Source organism: Propithecus coquereli, unplaced genomic scaffold (genome assembly GCF_000956105.1).
Source record: "Propithecus coquereli isolate 6110/MARCELLA unplaced genomic scaffold, Pcoq_1.0 Scaffold811, whole genome shotgun sequence".
Classification (NCBI taxonomy): Eukaryota; Metazoa; Chordata; class Mammalia; order Primates; family Indriidae; genus Propithecus; species Propithecus coquereli.
The window spans coordinates 169016-188481 of record NW_012154297.1 but is presented as its reverse complement, the minus strand read 5'-3'; the positions used below and the strand labels follow the sequence as shown (position 1 = coordinate 188481).

At 56.5% G+C, this 19466-nt stretch overlaps 1 protein-coding gene across 1 annotated transcript; it reads left to right on the top strand.

Annotated features, from left to right (window-relative positions):
• The first annotated feature begins 1814 nt into the window (after positions 1-1814).
• KLF2 (Kruppel-like factor 2) lies at positions 1815-4535 on the top strand. The gene is made up of 3 exons (XM_012663593.1): positions 1815-2039; positions 2280-3099; positions 3846-4535. Exons 1-3 carry the CDS (start codon positions 1965-1967, stop codon positions 4019-4021), a joined length of 1071 nt encoding a protein of 356 aa, XP_012519047.1. The 5' UTR covers positions 1815-1964; the 3' UTR covers positions 4022-4535.
• Positions 4536-19466: the final 14931 nt, after the last annotated feature.

Here is a 19466-nt window from a genome sequence, read left to right as displayed (position 1 = left end):
CAGCAGTCGCCTGAGAATCGTACATCCTTGGGGGATGGGGGTGGAGAATCGATTCCCCTAATTTTTCCCTTATTATCATATGGGGAAACTGAGTCCAAGAGAAAGGCAATTAGATCCGAAGATACACAGCTAGCTCATCTCTCCAGCATTTATAGAGAGCTCGGTGTGAGTCACACAGTGTCACCGACTTCCACAAAAAACAAGAGAGCATTTGTGACCCTCACAATATCCCTTTGGGGTAAGGGACTGTTATCTGCATTGCACAAATGGAGAAGGAAGCACAGAGAGGCAACGCCATTGCTCAAGGTCACACAGCACGTGGTGAGGGGCAGGGGCAGACTCTCAAATCAGCTCGGTGGCAGCTGCAGGAAGCGTTTGTGCTCCCTTGAAGCCTCTAGTGGCCGGGTGTGGTGGGAAAGGCTGCAGAGTTGATCCCTATAGAGTCCACTTCTGGAGGGGCTGCGAATCCCAGCTGCCAGGCCGGGAGCTGCCTGCACCCCTCACCAACCTGGCTCCAGGCTGCACCTGGAGATGCTCTTCCTCTCATACCCACGTGGCTCCCCCTGACTTTCTGTAGTATGGCTTGGTCTCACAAATCACCTCGTGGGTGAGGTTCAAAATTTCATCATCTTCCCTCCTTCCCTCCCCCACACACCACACACACTTCCTAGTCCCTTCTGCTGTCGTGTTTTTCTTTTTGGCCCCCTCCCCTCCCCCTCCCCTTCCCCACTAGAGTGCACGCTCTCAAGAGCAGGGATTCTGTCTCTCTGTTGACAGCTGTGTCCCCAGTTGCCTGCAGAGGGCTGACACACAGCAAAAGGAGTGACAGTCCCTCGCCAGCAGGTTTATGGCGTGGGGGACAGATGTGGAGGGTTGAAGGCTCCCAAGGGGCGCGATTGCTCCCCAATGCCCTTGTGGGTCTGTGTCAGCGGAATGATTGTCATTGTCCTCTGAGTCGCTTCAGTAATGCAAGTCAGTAAATGCCTGCCAGACCTCCAACTTCTCCCAGCCACCCCTGCCTCAGTTTCCCTGCCCGTGAAAGGGCTTAGTTGAGACGTGTGGATAGGTAGGAGAGTGTCTCAAAGACTCAACATTTGTTTTGTTTTGTTTTTTCTTTTTTAGAAACAGGGTCTGGCCCAGCCTGGAAAACAATAGCACCGTCGTAGCTCACTGTAGCCTCGAACTCCTGGCCTCAAGCGATCCTCTGGCCTTGGCCTCCCAAAGTGCTTGGATCACAGGCGTGCAAGGGCCAACATGTCTCGATGTTACCATGCGAGGTTTTTTATAGGGTGGTGGGCGCACAGCGGGTCCTTCTGGGTGCACCCGCAACAAACGGGGGTCCAGTCTCACCCGCCCATCACGAGTCCTGGGCACCCGGTCTCCCCTCTGTCTAGGATTCTGGGGACCCCTCTGAGGCTGAAGCCATCCTCCCCTCCATCAAGGGGTCGGGGAGGCCGCCGAGTCTAGTGCTCCCGCCGAGAGGCCCGGGTCTCCGGGAGGCCGGGACGCCACCCCAGCCCGGGTCCTCGGGATCCCTGCGCAGGCGGGAGCCCGGGGGCGCGGGGGATCCCTGGGCGTCACGGAGCTGTTGTGCGGCGCGTGTTGACAGCGTTGCCGCGGAGACCGGCGGGGGCGGGCCCGGCCAGGGGGAGCGGCCTGGCGACGCGCTGGGGGCCGGGCCGGCGGCGCACAGCTCCGGCCGCCGCAGTGGCCACGGCCGCCGCCGCCCGCCGGCTTATATACCGCGGCTAAATTTAGGCTGCGCCCGGAGCTCGTCCCCATCCGGGACGCGTTTCCGCCGCCGCCGCCTTGGCCCGGCCCCTGCGCGCGCCGCGCCTATAAGGCTGGGGCGGGCCCGACCGCGGCCCGCAGAGCCGTCCCCGCCCGCCCGCGCCCCGATCGGCCCGGTCCCGGGCGAGCCACTCACCGGTGTCCCCCGTCCGCGTCCTCCCCGGGTCCCGGCCATGGCGCTGAGCGAACCCATCCTGCCGTCCTTCTCCACATTCGCCAGCCCGTGCCGCGAACGCGGCCTGCAGGAGGTGAGGGCGGCGGGGACGGCGGGGGCCGCCGGGACCGCGAGCGAGCGGCGGGCCCGGGGTAGCAGAACGTGGGCTGCGGGGAGCAGAACGCACGGGCGGGGACGGAGGGCTCAGAGTGGCGGAGCACGGGCGGCGGGGACCGCGGGCTCAGGGCGGTAGAACTCGGGCGGCGGGGGCCGCAGGCAGACCCCGGAGCCCGCGCTCGCTCACGCCCGCGCCCTACCGCCCTGTCGCCCGCAGCGCTGGCCGCGCGCAGAGCCCGAGGAAGGAGGCACCGACGACGACCTCAACAGCGTGCTGGACTTCATCCTATCCATGGGGCTGGACGGCCTGGGCTCCGAAGCCGCACCGGAGCCGCCGCCGCCGCCGCCGCCCCCGCCGCCTGCGTTCTACTACCCCGAGCCCGGCGCGCCGCCGCCCTACGGCGCCCCCGCGGGTGGCCTGGTGTCCGAGCTGCTGCGGCCCGAGCTGGACGCGCCCCCGGGGCCGGCGCTGCACGGCCGCTTTCTGCTCGCGCCGCCCGGCCGTCTGGTCAAGGCCGAGCCCCCTGAAGCGGACGGCGGCGGAGGCTACGGCTGTGCGCCCGGCCTGGCCCGCGGGCCGCGCGGCCTCAAGCGCGAGGGCGCCCCGGGACCGGGAGCCGCCTGCATGCGGGGTCCCGGGGGCCGCCCCCCGCCGCCGCCCGACACGCCGCCGCTCAGCCCCGACGGCCCCGCGCGCCTGCCCGCCGGACCGCGCGCGCCTTTCCCGCCGCCCTTCGGCGGCCCCGGCTTCGGCGCGCCCGGGCCCGGCCTGCACTATGCGCCCCCCGCGCCCGCCGCCTTCGGTCTCTTCGACGACGCGGCCGCTGCCGCAGCAGCCCTGGGCCTGGCGCCACCCGCCGCCCGCGGTCTCCTCACGCCGCCCGCGTCCCCGCTGGAGCTGCTGGAGGCCAAGCCCAAGCGCGGCCGCCGCTCCTGGCCCCGCAAGCGCACCGCCACCCACACCTGCAGCTACGCGGGCTGCGGCAAGACCTACACCAAGAGCTCCCACCTCAAGGCGCACCTGCGCACGCACACAGGTGGGCGGCGCGCGCGGGCAGGGGACGCGGGCGCGGGAGGAGGGGGATGCGAGCAATGTAGGGACCCCAGCGGTCGGGAGGTTGCGGAGCGGGCGAACGCTTAGGACTTCCCTGGAGGCGTGGCTGCGGAGCTCGGGTGGGGGTCGCGATAAGGAACCCTACCCAGGGGGCGTGACCCGGGAGGTTGGGAGCGGGGAGCGCACTTAGAAAACTTACTGGGGCCTGGCTAGGGGGACTCTGTTTCCGAACGTTGGGATGGGGGCGCAAGCTTAGCATCCGCTGGGGACGTGGCTCAGAATCCTTGGGGTCTAGGCTCAGGAAGTTGGGGAGAAGGCGCGTGCTTGAGAACCCTAGGGAGATGCTGCGTCCCCGAAAGTTGGGGGGGTGCAGGCTTAGGACCCCTCCGGGGGCGTGGCTCAGAAGCTCGGGGAGGGCGTGTGTGCTTAGGGGACCTGGGGGACGCTGTGTGCCACAGCGGTGCAGAGGGTGCGCGCTTCAGGTCCCTCTGGGGGCGTGGTTCGAAACACTTGGCAGTGGACAGCGCGCTCTCCGTGCCCCCCGGGGGGCGAGGATGGGGAGTAGGGGACTTATGAGGACCCCCAGGGGCTTAAAACTGTGGGAGCGCTTCAGTGCACTGGGTAAGGATAGGTCGCGCGCGCGCGTAAGTAGCCACTATCTGGGCGAGTGTCCGTGCGTACTGTGTGTCCCGGGAGGGAAACTGAGGCACTCTCGTCCCCTCCCTGCAGGTGAGAAGCCCTACCACTGCAACTGGGACGGCTGCGGCTGGAAGTTCGCGCGCTCAGATGAGCTCACGCGCCACTACCGCAAGCACACGGGCCACCGGCCATTCCAGTGCCATCTCTGCGACCGTGCCTTCTCGCGCTCGGACCACCTGGCGCTGCACATGAAGAGGCACATGTAGTCCGGACGCCCCGCCCCCACCCCCGACCTGCGCGCGGCCGTGGCGGGTCCCACGCGCCGGGTGCGGCCCCCCCCAAACTGTGACTGCTATTTATTGGACCCAGAAGACCGGGCTGGGCACAGCGTGGCCACGGAGGGCTCCCCTCCCCCACCCCCAACTCCCCGACGACAACGACGACGCCACTGCCCCAGCCCCCATCTGTGACTGGAGGCCCGGTGGGAAAAGACCACGATCCTCTTTGACGAGTTTTGTTTTCAAAATGGTGCAATAATTAAGTGTCGTCTTTTTCCCCACCGGGTCTACACTAGAGGTTCGAGGCTTGATGCCTTGTGAAAAATACAGCCTTAATTTGTACTGTCTGCGACATTTTTTATAATATTGTACATAGTGACTGTGACAGATATTGTATTACTGTAAATAGGGAGACAGGTGGGCATTTTGGCTGCCTGGTTTGTTTTTTTATAAGACTTTTGCTGTTTTTTTTTTAATTAAAAAAAGAAGTTTTGCATCTTTTGAAAAATCACAGCAGTGGTCTGGCTGCTTGGAAGCTGGGGGTTTGGGGCCCTTGGGAGGGGCTGGGGGGAGCAGGCGGTTTGAGGCAGGGCAGCCCCGCAGGGCCCTGCCCCGGCCGGCACCGGGGTTGCCGCTGCCAGGAACCTGTGGGTTTTTCTATAAATTTAAACACTGCATTTTAGGACCGAGGGAGGATTATTTTAAGATTGTTCCTTGAGCCATAAATTGCCTCCTTTGCCCCAGAGTTGGGGAAAGTGCTGAGCGCACTGACGTGGCCTCCTTTGGGTTGCAAAAAAAAAAAACCCTCACCTTTTCCTGGAAGCTTCTGAGGTTTTCACCAAATTTCTGGAGCATGCAAGCTTTCTGAAGGAGTACATGCTGAGTTTCTGACATGAGCCGCTGCAAGTCGTTACGGGCTGAGTTCCCCATTCCATTAGGAAAAAAAAAAAGTGAGACCCACATTTGAGAACCATGCGTGGCACTCTTGCAGATGAGGCCCAGAGAGGTAGCTAGGGAGAGGTGGAGTTAGGGTGTTAGCCTGCTCTGTCTGCCTCCCAAGAGTCCCCGGACCCCACTAGAGGGGACCATTGCTTTGTGCAGTGACCCACCTGTTGCTTGCATTGGAGGGTTGTGAGACCCTCCCCGGCAGCTGCCCTGGTACAAAAGTTTCACGGCAGACAGCAGAGCCCCTGCCTTGTTGGCTGGAGGTGGCCAGTCCAGAAACCCACCTTGTGAGCAAGGGAGAGCCCTGGACCCCCAGCCCGAATGTCTCCATCAAGCAAGGAGGTGTCTCTCCCCTGGTACGTTTGCCTGCCACCTCTCTCCTTCCCCCCTCTCCGGAGCCCTGGGTAACCATGGTCACCAACAATTGCACAAGTTGTTTCCAGAAAGTGAAAATAGCTCGTAAGCAGTGCTCGTTTTAAAACACTCTCACCCTGTTGCGACAGAGGCTGGGATTTCCTCCCTCCCTCCATCCTTCCTCCTCCTCGACAACTACAGCCCTGGAAACAGCTGAGAGGTGTTGGGTAATCCGCGAGAAAGCAGAAATGGGAGATGTCAATCAAATTCATTTTTCAAGAGTAAATAGCCTTGGGTTCACTTCCGCTGGTGATGAAGGGTGTCAATGTTTTTGAGCATCCTGTACCCTCTCTGGGTAGCTTCTGCAAAAACCGTCCCGAAACAGAACGTTGGCCCCTCAACCTTGTCCAGAGCTGGTCTCCGTAGTGCAGAGGCAGAAGACAGACTCACAGGAGGTTTTGAAATAATATTTTTAAGGACCTCCAGTCTTTCTTGCTGAGTTTAAACTTACAGGTGAAGCTATTTTTCTTGCTTATTTGAAAATACCTGGTGGCCTCTGCGTTCAATGACAGGACAGTTGTAACGGGACTGAGTTTCTGTTTCCTGAGTGCCTCCAACAGATGGAGTAGAAAGTGTCATTCTCGAGCACACAGCTGTATGTTTCAGCAAGACACCGGCTTAGACACAGCTGGCTACACCTACTAATCTCGAAATACCCCTTCGTCACTTTTTCTGCCCTTTTCTGAAACCTAAATGCTAATTCCCATCAAATATCCTCCGGATCTGTGGCTGTCAACCAGAAGCCACCTGGTAGGGAGACAGCTTTGGTTGTCACAACCGGGGGATCGCTGCTAAGTGTCCAGCAGCGCACAGGACAGCCCCCGCCCCAGAGAATGATCCAGCCCCAAATATCACTAGTGTTCAGTTTGAAAACCCCGCTCTGGGTTCTAAAAGATCGTTGCTTTTATTGCCAAGAAGGTGTCTCTGTGCCAGGAAGTAAGTGTTCGTGGCAAACACCACCCAGGAAAAGGCATGAAGAAAACCCCACTTTCTGGGCTCATTCTTAGACCCCTGTGTGTAGACACGGCACCCGAACCCGCTTCCTTCCTATGAAAGGCACTCGTGCCCTTTTAGAAAATGTTAAATATGGAAAAAGAAAACACTTCGCGTTGCATGCTACAGCCTCATCCCAATCTAAGGTGTGTGTGTGTGTGTGTGTGTGTGTGTGTGTGTGTGTGTGTACACACACAGGGGCCATTATTTCAGATTGTCCCCAGCGCATGCAAAAGGGTTGGAAGGGGTGAAGGTTTCCAGGGGCTTTTGACATCCCCAAATGGACGTAGTAACAAGCGAAAGATACAGAAGCGATTTTTCCGCTAGACGTTTCCTGTGTTTCTGGGAGCCCCCGACCCCAGGCCGGCTGCGGAATCGCGTGATGGGCGGTGGGAGGAGGCAGGGGGAGCTGTCAGAGGGCAAGGCGTCTGTAGGCTCATTCCTGGCTCGGTGCCTGGCCCCACTGACAAGGCTGAGTCAGCACCCGGGCCCAGCAGCACCTCGCGGAGTCCCCAGGCAACGGGTCGGAGCTGGCTTGAAAAAGTCACCAGGGCCGGATGGCTCCGATTGCCTGGGCCTGAGCCGTGTCGGTTTCGGTGTGTGCCCAGATCAGAGTGTACCAACGACAGCACTCTGGACACGTGGGGCTGGGCCATTCTCTGGTGTGGGGGCTGCCCTGTGCATTGTAGGACGTTTTTTGGTTGTTTTTTTGAGACAGAGTCTCACTTTGTCACCCTGGCTAGAGTGCAATGGCGTAATCATAGCTTACCGTAACCTCGAACTCCTGGGCTCAAGGGATCCTCCTGCCTCAGCCTCCCGAGTAGCTGAAACCACAACCTACCTTGCCCAGTTAATTTTCTTCTCTTTCTTCTTCTTTGTTTTTTTTTTTTTTTGGTAGAGACGGGATCTCACTGTGTTGCCCAGGCTGGTATTGAACTCTTGGCCTCAAGCGATCCTCCTGCCTTAGCCTCCCAAAGCTCTGGGACTACAGGCACGAGCCACCGCACGCTGGCCATTTGTAGGATGTTGAACAGCATCCCTAGCGTCCACCTACCTGCTCTATGCTGGAACATCCATTCTCCAAAAATGTCTCCAGACATTGCCACGTGTCCCTTGGGTGGGCGTGTCGGGGCTGCTCCAAGTTGAGAACAACAGAGTTAGGGGTTCTGTTGAAACACAGCAGACTGTATGTCTGTGATCACCTGACCTACTGAAGTCCTAGGATGCGACACACATTTAAACAAACACATCCAGTGGGGCGGGAGAGAGGCCCGAGATCCCAGAAGAGGGGAGAGGGGGACATCCTGGTCCACACCCTCTAACCCATCAGGAATTTACTCCGGTGAGTAGTGGGAGCTGGGCATCCAAATCACATTTTTCCCCCAAACAGTTAACGCGGGTTTCTCACCCTCACCACTACCGACATTTGGGGCGAGACAATGCTTTGAGGTGGGGGCCCGTCCTGCGCGCCGCGGGGTGTCTTGCAGCGTCGCCTGCCTGCACCCACTTGATGCCCGTAGCACCCTCATCCCCCTGCGGGGTCCTGACAACCAAAAATGTCTCCAGATTTTTCCAAGGAAGGCAGAATCGCCGCAGCCACCCCAGCGGGAACCACTGTTTAGGCAAAGCCCTTCTTCCCCGTGGAAACGCTCCATGTGCCGTGCGGCTTTGGGCCTCAGTTTCCTTGTCTGAAAAATGGGTATGATGCAGTGAAGATGAATGACAGAATGAAGCTCAGAGCCCAGCACTGGGGCGTGGCCAGCACCGCGAGTGTCGCCTGTGTCTCTCTGTCTCGGTCTCTGCCTCCCCCCTCCCCACCACCATTCGTTCATTCATTCAGTATATAGTCCTGTGCCCCAGCCCCGCGCCGAGTCTTGGCAAGCAGCTATGACTCAGAACTGACTCAGCCTCCAGCCCTGTACAGGGTCAGTGCCAAATGTTTGGCACGTGACTAACCCAGCTCTGGTGGCGGTGGCCCCTGGGACTTCAGCCTGGGTGTTTTCACCCTGACCATCTTCAACCCATTCTCTCTCTCAGCCCTCCCGAGCAGCACACGGGGAGGACGACCAACCCACCGCCCCGTTCCCTAGAGGCAGCAAGCGGGGCAGAGACAGGGGAGGTGCGGGTGGCACGGCCGGCCCCGCCGTCTTGACTCCTCTCTGTGCCTGGAAACAGCTAAATGCTCGGGTGCATCCAGTTTGCCCAGTTTTCTTCCCATGCGCAGAATCCAGGGGGTCCCGGAAGCCCTGCGGGGCTTTTGTCTGAATGTCCCCAGAAGCCCATGTTCCAGGACCATGTCAGACAGGGACAACCAGCCAGAGAGAGCCCGGCTTGGGGATGGGGGCAGTTCCTTAAAAAGCTAACCCTGGAATGACCCCCTGGCCCAGCCTGGCCATCCTGGGCACGGCCCCGCGAGGAACGGAGACGGGTGCACACCCGCAGGCCCGTGTTCACTGCAGCACGATGCACAGCGGCCAAACGGTGGAACCGGTCCCCGAATGTCCATCGGCTCATGAACGGAAAAGCAAAGTGCGCTGTATCCGCAGGGGGGAATGCTACCCAGCCATGGGATTCGCTGCAAGACCCAAAGAGTGGCAGCCTTCCCCAGAAGGCTGGGCAGCTCCGCAATGGCTCTCTGCTCCGCAGACCCCCCGGCAGGTCCGGCGGATTGTCCCAGCCTCCTGGGACCCCCACATGTGCTGGCGCTCGTGGGTGGCTAACAGCTCCTGAACTGCCACCCCTGGGCCTTTGCACTGGCCACGTCCCCTGGTTGCCCTGGTCTCCAGTCCAACCTGTCAATGTATTTGTTGAGTGCCCCCTGGAAACCGGCCCTGTGGGGGGTGTTGCAGGGAATGGGACAGCCCCTGGGCTCTCTCCAGCCCCAGGAGAGGGTTGGGGAAGCTTCTGGGAGAGAGAGAAGGTCATTCTGGTTGGAACCCACAATAAAGGGCAGAGATAAGCCTGGGCTGCAGGAGTGAAGGACACTAGGCAGCCATGGGAGAATTAAGGCAGGGGGTGGCTGTCAGCTTTGTGCCCTGCCCCTCAAGCCGTGTGACGTGGTTCCTCTGCTGTGACCTTCGGATGATCCTCACAGCCTTATCTGCCCTTCTGTTGGTTCCCTAAGCATCTTCCACCCTGGATTCCTGGGGCTGTCCCTGCCTGGTGCCAACTAGGGAAGCTGTCCCCACTGTTTTAAAGGGATGCTGGGCCTAGGGAGGATGGGGACAGGAGGCCCCCCGAGTTCCTGAGCTCTTCCTCCAGCCTATATTGCCCCATCGCCCTGTTCTCTTCCCTCCCTTGTTTTCCTTCTTTTATTTCCTTTCTTTTTATTGTGGTTAAATATACATGACATCAAATCTACCAGTTCTGAGTGTAACCGCTCAGCGGTGTTAAGCACATTCAGGGTGCCACACAGCCATCCCCACCCTCTGTCTCCAGAGCTTTTCCATCTTCCCCACTGACACTCTGTCCCCATGAAACACCGACTCCCCTCCTCCCTCCCCCCGGCCCCGGCACCCACCAATCTACTTCCTGTCTCCATGGATTGGATGACTATAGGGACAACCTGTGTTGGAATCACACCGTGTTTGTCCTTTTGTGTCTGGTTTATTTCGCTTAGCACGATGACCCCGAGGGTCACGGCTGCTGTGGCATGTGTCAGAACTTCCTTCCTTTTAATGACTCGGTAATATTCCATTGTGTGCACAGAGCACACGGTGTTTATCTGTCCATCCCGCGACGCACACAGGTCGCGGCCGCCGTCCGGCTCCTGCGACCAATGCCGCGCTGAGCACGGGGTGCACCGACGTCCCTTCCACTCCCTGTTTTCAGTTCTTCGGGTCTACACCCGGAAGGCGAGTTGCTGGGTCAGCTTGTTTTCTTTTTAAGTTTGACTCACGGCTGCTCATAGCTTAGAGGACTTTTTGTTTTCTGAGCAGCTCGTCCAGGGGTCGCTGGCCCAGGCCGAGAATCTTCTGCAAACATCACTGGGTGTTTGGATTCACACCAGCTGCTTCTGTGGCCTGCCCCACTCGGGGGCCTCGGTTTCCTCTTCTGCGAAATGGGGATGACGGCCCAGGCTAGGGGGGCACAGCCAGTGGTCTGGCCTCAGGGGCCGCCCAGCTATCGGGGTTTCGCAGCAGCCCAAGCTGTGCAGGGCGGCAGAGGTGCCAGGGAGCTGGACGGGTCTGCGGCGAAGGTGCTGCACACGCCCTGCACCCGCCGCGCTCAGCCTGCAGCCTGCCCCGTGCAAGCAGCTGCCCCTTGTCTGGGCGCCCCGGGGCGGCACGCTCGAGAGCAGGCACGACCCCCGGCACCCGACTCAGAGACCCTTCGACAGTCCAGGGCCTGAGCTTGGGATCCCCTCCTCCACGAGCAGGGGAAACTGAGGCCCAGAAATCCAAATCCCCCTGTAAGCAGACACCAGCCACCCCTCCTGCGCCTTCCTGAGCCACAGACACAAATCCCACGGGAAGGGCTGGTCCTGCCGGCCGAGTTCCTGCCAGCGGGGACACCTTGCCAGGGCTCGGCGCCGTTTTAACCTAGAACAACGTGAACAGAACATTCTATTGACACGCCTTTTTGTTTTGCTATTCTTTTTCCCCTTCCTTTTTTTTTTTTCTTTTTTAAACACAGGGAGTCTCTAAACCCACTAGAGCTGAGGGGCATCTATAGAACACTCCACCCCACGACAGCAGGGCCACATTCTTCCCAAGTGCACACGGAACGTTCCCCAGGATGGGCCACAGAATCAACCTCCATCCACTGAAAGGACTGAAATTATAGAAAGTATGTTCTCCAACCACAGTGGAATGAAATTGGAAATTAAAAGCAGGGAGACATTTGGCGAACTCGGAAATACACGGAAGTTTGAGCGCGTGCCACTCAACGCGGGGAGAATCTGCTCCAAGGTCCATCAGCAAATCCTGGCAGCGAGAAGGTCCTTTGTGGGGCCCAGAGGCCCCGTGCGGGGGCAGGTCTGGCTTTGTGCAGGGGGCCGGGGTGCACCTGGGAGTCCCTCTGTGGATCTGGGGCGTCCGTGAGGCCTCCTGGGTGTCCCCCTGGGGAGTTCTGGTGGCTCCAGTGGGGTTGTGGCTTCCAGAGTGGGTGACCCCAAAGCCACAGCTTCAAGGCTAGCAATGGGGACTCCATGGGGATCTGCTTCTGGGAGGTTGCAATGTGTCAGTGGCTCTTTAGAAGATGCTGGAAACAGGCCAGGCATGGTGGCATGCACCTGTAGCCCCAGCTACTTGGGAGGCTGAGGCAGGAGGATCACTTGAGCTCAGGAGTTTGAGGTTGCTGTGAGCTAGGCTGACGCCATTGCACTCCAGCCTGGGTGACAGAGTGAGACTCTGTCTCAAAAAAAAAAAACACGCCGGAAACTCCTTCTCCTCTAAGCCTCTACTCCCCACCCCTCCCCCCACGGCATCCAGCTTCCATCCGAGTCTCTGGGACCCCCAGCTCCCTTCGCCCTGCCCCAGTGCTCCAGCTTTGCACGGACTGTTCCCACGTGTCCGAGTGGCAAATTCTCATCCACTCTCCAAGGCCTCCGAGGACTTGCTAGAGCTTCAGCTCCCCTGGGAATCTGCTCCAACTCCCACAGAATTCTGGGCCCCCCACCCCGCCTCACCAGGGTGGGAGCATCGGGTCTGCACCTGAGCCCCCGTCCCACGGGGCCCAAGCAGCCAGCTGTGGGGTGGGGTGCTAAATGACCAAGGGACCTGGCTGAGAAGGCACCACGAGGGGCACAGTGGCTTCACCAGCCAGTACTGACAAAGAATCAACCACGAGATCCAAGGCTTCCTGCGATGATGGCCTTTCTAACCGTAAGGCCAAGATGATGCTGGGTAGAGTGTGTAGCGTGCAGTGTAGACAGGACTTGGAGTCTGTCGGCCCTGGCTGCCTGGAGATGCCAGGCAGAGTGTGCAGTGTGCAGTGTAGACGGGACTTGGATCCATCAGCCCTGGCTGCCTGGAGATGCCGGGCAGAGTGTGCAGTGTGTGGTGTAGACGGGACTTGGATTCTGTTGGCCCCGGCTGCCTCCTGGCCGTGGCCCCGGAGAGTTGCCTGGTCGTCTCTGAGCCAGAGCTCCCCTGCGCCCTCCCGCCCCAGGGCAGGTGGATCCTATCTGGGGCTCTCGGGCGGGCCCGGGAGGTGGCTCACTGGCAGGAACTTCTGGCTCGGCTGTCTGGGGGCCACCGCCTGAGACATGCGGCTCTAAACTGTCGCAGTCGTTCAGGAAATAGCTGTTCGGCCGCGAAATGCCAGACGCTGCTCTGGAGGCTGCTGTCTCGCCGGCTCCGTTCTGAATGCTGCCTCTGCCACCTCTGCTTTCAACCTTGACCCCAGGTTGGCCTTTTGGGGACTGTCCCAAGATCGAGAGACACACTCCATGGCCAAACCCCCCGTGTGCAGTCTCGGGGCTCTGAGATGTTCCAAAGTGAGGGAAAAAACAAAACAAAACAAAAACAAAACTCCCAGGAGTCCGGAGTCTGGCCAGCCCGTCCTTGCACTTGGCCCTCCCTGGGGCTCCGAGGCGCCAATCCTGGCTGTCCCGGGCAGAATTCTGCACATTCCCGGTGTGTTTCCGTTGAACCCCAAACCGCAAACACATCCTGAAGTCTCATTTCCTCCACGCGGCCCGGGGTGATTCAGGCCATCTCGCCGGGGGCTCGTCGCTTCGTTTTGAGTCATAGCGAGGTTTGTCGAAGGAGGGGCTGCTCAGCTCCGGAGTGGCGGCTGTTCCACTGAGCGTGGCCTGTTCCCAGCCATCTCTCTCGCTGCGTCTGTGCAAGTGGCCGGGATCGCTCGCCCGCCTGGATCTGAGCTCTCGGTGACCTGGGAGGCAGCTCGGTCGTGACAACAGGGGCTGGGGGCCCACACCTTAATTCACAGCCGTTGATGTAGGGCACGAGATGGCGGCTCTGAGCCTTATGGCGTCCTCCGTAGAATGGGGTTTTGGCAGCAGTCTTGGCTGGGCTCTCTGTGGTGGACAGGGTCTGTGCTATGCCTGGCATGTAGTAGGTGCTCAGTGAAGGAATGGCGGCTGTTAGTGAGAGAGAGAGAGAGACAGTGATGGCCGGGAGCAGTGGCTCACACCTCTCATCCCAGCACTTTGGGAGGCTGAGGCAAGAGGATCGCTTGAGGCCAGGAGTTAGAGACCAGCCTGGGCAATATAGCAAGACCCCATCCCTACAAAAAATTTAAAAATTATTAATAGCTGAACCTGTAGTCCCAGCTATTCAGGAGGCTGAGGCAGGAGGATCCCTTGAACCCAGGAGTTCGAGGCTACAGTGAGCTATGATTGTGCCACTGCACTCCAGCCTGGGTCACAGAGCAAGACCCTGTCTCAAATTTAGAAAAAACAAAAAACAAAGAAGCAAGCCCACTCATTCTACTTAATTCCGCTGACCTCTGGAGGTAGGTTTAGACCTGGGAATCCCATGTTTTGGAAGAATCCTAATGTCACTAGCAACTGTCACCCAACCCTGAGTTAATTTCAGCCCAGAGAGACCCCAGGGTTCCCGATGGAAGTGCTCGGGGACGGTGTCCACGCCCAAGCTGCCCTGGCATCAGGCCTTTAAGTGTACATGTGCACCTCGCTGGCGCCTTTCGAAGGGAGAGGCTCCCGGAGGAAGGATCGTTGCCTAGAGGAAAACTTTTAGCAACTACTTTTCTCCTTGTGCTTGTCGTTTTTTTTTTTTTTTGATACAGAGTCTCACTGTGTTGCCCGGGCTAGAGTGCCGTGGCGTGGTCTTAGCTCACAGCAACCTCAAACTCCTGGGCTCAAGCGATCCTCCTGCCTGAGCCTCCCGAGTAGCTGGGACTACAGGCATGCGCCACCATGCCCGGCTAGTTTTTTCTATATATTTTGTAGTTGTCCAATTAATTTCTTTCTATTTTTAGTAGAGATGGGGTCTTGCTCTTGCTCAGGCTGGTTTCGAACTCCTGAGCTCAAACAATCCGCCCGCCTCGGCCTCCCAGAGAGCTAGGATTACAGGCGTGAGCCACCGCGCCCGGCCGTGCTTGTCGTTTGTTTGCTTGTTTAAGGGAAAAGTGGGACGTTCATTGTAGCACTAGCCCTAATAGTCAAAAAGTAGAAGCCGCCAAAGTGCCCATGAAAGAAGGAATAAATAAACCTGGGTCCGTGCACACGATGGAATATATTCAGCCTTGAAAAGGAAGGGGGTTCCGAGACAAGCTACAACGTGGTGAAGCCAGAGGACGTCACACTAAGTGAAATAAACTAGTCGCAAAAGACAAATCCTGGGCGATTCACTCATAGGAGGTCCCCAGAGTAGTCAAATCAGAGACAGAAAGTGTTACTGGAACTGTGGGCACCCGGGGCTGGGGAAGGGAGATGGGGCTTAGGCTTTAATGGGGACAGAGTTTCAGTTTTGCAAGATGACAGAGTTCTGGAGACGGGTTGCATAACCACGTGAACGAACTGGGGCGAGCTAGTGAGGGTTGGGGGCCCTAAAAGAAACAGACGACGACGACGGTTTCCAAGGCTTCACGCGGGAAACCGAGGATCCCTGGATTTTTCCTGGGTGCGAGGGGATCCATCAGCTTTGCAGAAACGTCGTGGCCAACAGCCTAAAGAACCCGCCGCCTCCCGGGGCTCAGGGGAGCCCAGCTGCTTGAATTTAAAGACAGGAGCTTTCTACGCACGAGTGCAAAGCCGCTTCCAGTAAGTCTCATCGTCAGCTACAAAAATAACCGCGGCCGAAGCGGGGCCGAGCTCGTGATACGGCCAAGCGGTGCCACAGAGAGAGGCGATGGCATCTGTCCCCTCCATTGGAAAGTCCCCTGAGCAGGCCTCCGAATGACAGTGAGCATCCTGGTCTCGGACGCGACCGATCGTGTACTTGGCCCACAGAAGGCGCTCCGTACCCTCGAGCCCCCCGGCCCCCCAAGACCTTTGTAGGGTCACGCAGAATGGAGAAGCGGAGCCGGCACTCCCCCTACCCACGCTGATGTCCTTTACGACGACGTTCCCACCACGAGGAACGATGGAGCAGCTTGGTTAATACAGACAGAGCCGCCTCTCGGCACGTCCCTGGGCGGTAGAACTAGAACACACGGGTCCTGTGAACGCCTGGCCTTGAGCCATCCTCCCGCCTCAGCCTCCCGAGTATGCGGTTGCGTCACAGCTTTCATAACACCCATCCAATCGGTAGCGAGGAAACCACCGCTGCCGGCTGCGGAGTGGGGGAGGGAGAAATGGGAAATCGTTTGTTGAGTACAGAGTTTCAGTTTTGCAAAATGAAAAAGTCCTAGAGATCTGTTGCACAATAACCTGAGTGCACTTCACACTGCTGCACTTGGACACTTAAAAATGGTCAAGATGGTCGATTTTAGGTTATGATTTTTTTTTTACCACCATTAAAAATTAAAAGAAATTTTTTAAACCCACACTGCTCCTACTCTCTTACTTGAGCATCTAGAATGTGCCAGGAACTTGGCATAGAACATTGTTCTGTGAACAGCCCTGAGAGATAGAGTTCGTGATCTCTATTTTATAGATTGAGGGAAAATGGAGACTCCAAGTGGTGACTTGAGCTCTCCCAGGTCACACTGCCATGAACAGTTGAAGCTGGGTCCAGGCACGGTGGCTCACGCCTATAATTCCAGCACTTTGGGAGGCTGAGGCAGGAGGATCGCTTAAGACCAGGAATTCAAGACCAGCCTGGGCAACACAGTGAGACCCCATCTCTACAAAAATTTTAAAATTAACCAGGTGTGGTGGTGCGTGCCTATAGTCCCAGCTACTTGGGAGGCTGAGGCAGGAGGATCGCTTGAGCTCAGGAGTTGGAGGGTGCAGTGAGCTATGATGATGCCACTGCACTCCAGTTTGGGTGACAGAGTGATACTCTGTCTCTAAAAAAATAATTGTTTAGTTAATTTTTTAAAATAACTAATTAATTTTTGGGGGAGTGGGGAGACAGTCTCGCTCTGTCACCCCAGCTAGAGTACAGTGACATCATCATAGCTCACAGCAACCTCAAACTCCTGGGCTTAAGCGGTCCTCCTGCCTCAGCCTCCCGAGTAGCTGGGACTACAGGCGTGTGCCACCATGCCTGGTTAATTTTTCTATTTTTTGTATAGACGGGGTCTCACTCTTGCTCAGGCTGGTCTCGAACTCCTGAAATTCAGTACTTTTTAAAAAAGAGTTGAAGATGGATTTACATCAAGTCTGTCTGACTCCAACATGCTCATGGGCCTCTTCCTAGCTTCAGTATCTTCTCTGGTCTACCTCAGAGGAAGAGAAGCCAGAGGTGTCTTACCCCAGACTCTAGAACGGGAAAAGGAACCAGAGTTCTGGTCTACCACGTTGTTCTCTTAGAATCTGGATCCTCAACTTCCTTTAAAAAGCGTGTTTATAATTGATCAATTGTTACGTCTTGTCTTGAGTCTGTTTTTGGCTTTTGGAGTGGACACTCTGCCCTTTGTCTTCAGTGCAAAGAAATAATACTCATTGCAGACCGTGACCTCAAAAGTCCTTATGCTCTGGCCACAGAAAGGGCTCACTCCCAGGTGAAGGTTAACGGAGGGAAACCATTGGAAGGTCACAGAATTGTTAATTTATTAAACTAGTGTTTCTTATACTGTAGCAGTGTTTTAAAAGTTTATATTGTAAGACATATATTACTTGTGTAATCCCAGCACTTTGGGAGGCTGAAGTGGGAGGATTGCTTGAGGCTAGGAGTCCGAGACCAGCCTGGGCAACATAGTGAGACCCCATCTCTACTAAAAATTTTAAAAATTAGCCAGGCATGGTGACATGGGCCTGCGTCTATTTTTAGTTCAAGCTACTTGGGAGGAGGATCACTTGAGCCCAGGAGTTCAGGGCTGCAGTAAGCTATGATTGGACCACTACACTCCAGCCTGGGTGACAGAGTGAGACCCTGTCTTTAAAAAATATATATATATATATTATTGATATATATTATAGAATGTGTATCATATTGATACAGTTTATACTGATATAATTCTATATTGCTATATCATATTATATCAGTGTTATTTAAACTGGCCTTTCTCCCTTAGCTGTCAAATCAAGATTATGGAGTGTGAGCAAAATATTTTAAAGATGATTCCATTACCTGAAATCCTAAAATATGTGCCTTTTTAGTCCTGAACTCCTGAGCTCAAGCGATCTTCCCTGCCTCGGCCTCCCAGAGCGCTGGGATCACAGGCGTGAGCCACTGCACCCGGCCAACCTTTTTAGATACTTGAATAACAATCTTAAGGACTTTCAGAGCTGGAAAGGTCTTCACTGGTCATCTGGCTCAATCTCCTTGGCCAAACGAGGAAAGTGAGGCCGGAGAGGTTAGTCAGGTAATGCCACCGTCACCGAGGTCCTGGAGACAGAGCCCCCACCTCGTCAGCCAGGGAGCAAATCACAGCGTGACATTTAAAGACCCGCTCAACGTAAACACAGCCCTCCCCGGCCAGCCCACATCACGTAATTTCTTTGGAACAAGCTTGCGATAACGATCACGTTTCCATTTCCCTTTATGTTTTTCCAACAACAGCTCATGATACAATTTGTGCGCCCCCCCCCGTTAACTTTTTTTTGGGGAAATTTTGGGGACCAAAAAAAAAAAAAAAAGCGTGTTTCAAAGGAACCAGATCTGATAAGGGGACAGAAATATTTATTCCATTAATTCAAGAGGCAGGTTCTTTGTTTCCCAGACACTTCCTGTACCGTCTTAAAAATAGCTTTCCACAACTGTTCCGGGACGAGAATGTCCTTTGAAATAAAACTGGCTTTGAAGATGCGATTTCATTTACTCGGCGGAGGCTGCAGATAACCGGTCATCGTTTTCCAAAACAACGCTTGGCCGGGCCCCTTGGGCCCTTAAACTCTAGTCCAGACAGCAGTCCGAGCTGGGGCGCTGACATCGAGGAGGCGGATTAAATGGGGACAGGGGTCCCCGCCAAAGGGGACAAGACTCCTTACCATCGGGAAGCTAAAACCCAAGGATGCCACGAAGTCAAACATGGCCTCTTGCCCCCTGTATCTGCGAGCTTCACATCCGAGGATGCAACCAACCGAGGATCAAAAATATTCCAGAAAAACAAACCAAAAAAAGTCACCTCTTATCTGAAAGATCTGACTGACAGAAGGAGGGGGTTACTGTTCATTTTGTCAGGTGTGGCCGTGGCAGGGCAGTTATGTGACACGTCACCACGTGTCTTGGCGACATGCACTTTGAGGTCTGCGGGTGAAATGATGTCCCCACTCTGATTTGCTTTGTTTATTATTTTTTATTTTTTTCGAGACAGGTCTCGCTCTGTCACCTGGGCTAGAGAGCAGTGGTGCCATCCAAGCTCACAGCAGCCTCAAACTCCTGGGCTCAAGCGATCCTCCTGCCTCAGCCTCCCGCGTAGCTGGGACTACGGGCATGCGCCACCATGCCTGGCTACCTGATTTGCTTTAAAACACTTCTGTAAAGCAAAGGTGGAAAAATCTGGATTAGAGTTGACCCTGGGCAAGGGGCGGAGGTGGTGGGGTTACTGTCCTTTTCTCACAACTATTATGTTTGCAAATTTTCATAATACGTTTTTTCAAATTGGATACTCTATTTTCCAGGAAAGGGTGGGAGTTGTTCTCTGCTCAGGAAAAGGCAGAAAGAGGCAATGCGGAGCGGGTGTGGTGGCTCACGCCTGTAGTCCCAGCACTTTGGGAGGCTGAGGTGGGAGGATCGCTTGATGCCAGGAGTTCAAGACCAGCCTGGGCAACATAGCGAGATTCCGTCTCTACAAAAAATAAGAAAAATTAGCTGGGTGTGGTAGCACACGCCTGTAGTCCCAGCTCCTTGGGAGGCCGAGGCAGGAGGGTCACTTGAGCCCAGGAGTTCGAGATTGCTGTGAGCTGTGATGACGCCACTGCACTCCAGCCTGGGTGACAGAGCAAGAGTATGTCTCTGTTAAAAAAAAAAAAAAACAACTAAAAAGGAGCCAATTGGAGTGGAGATGGATCAGAGAACTTGACACCGACTACTTACACAGCAGGGGGGTGTGGGTCCGTGTGTGTGTGTGTGTGTGTGTGTGTGTGTGTGTGTGTGTGTGTGTG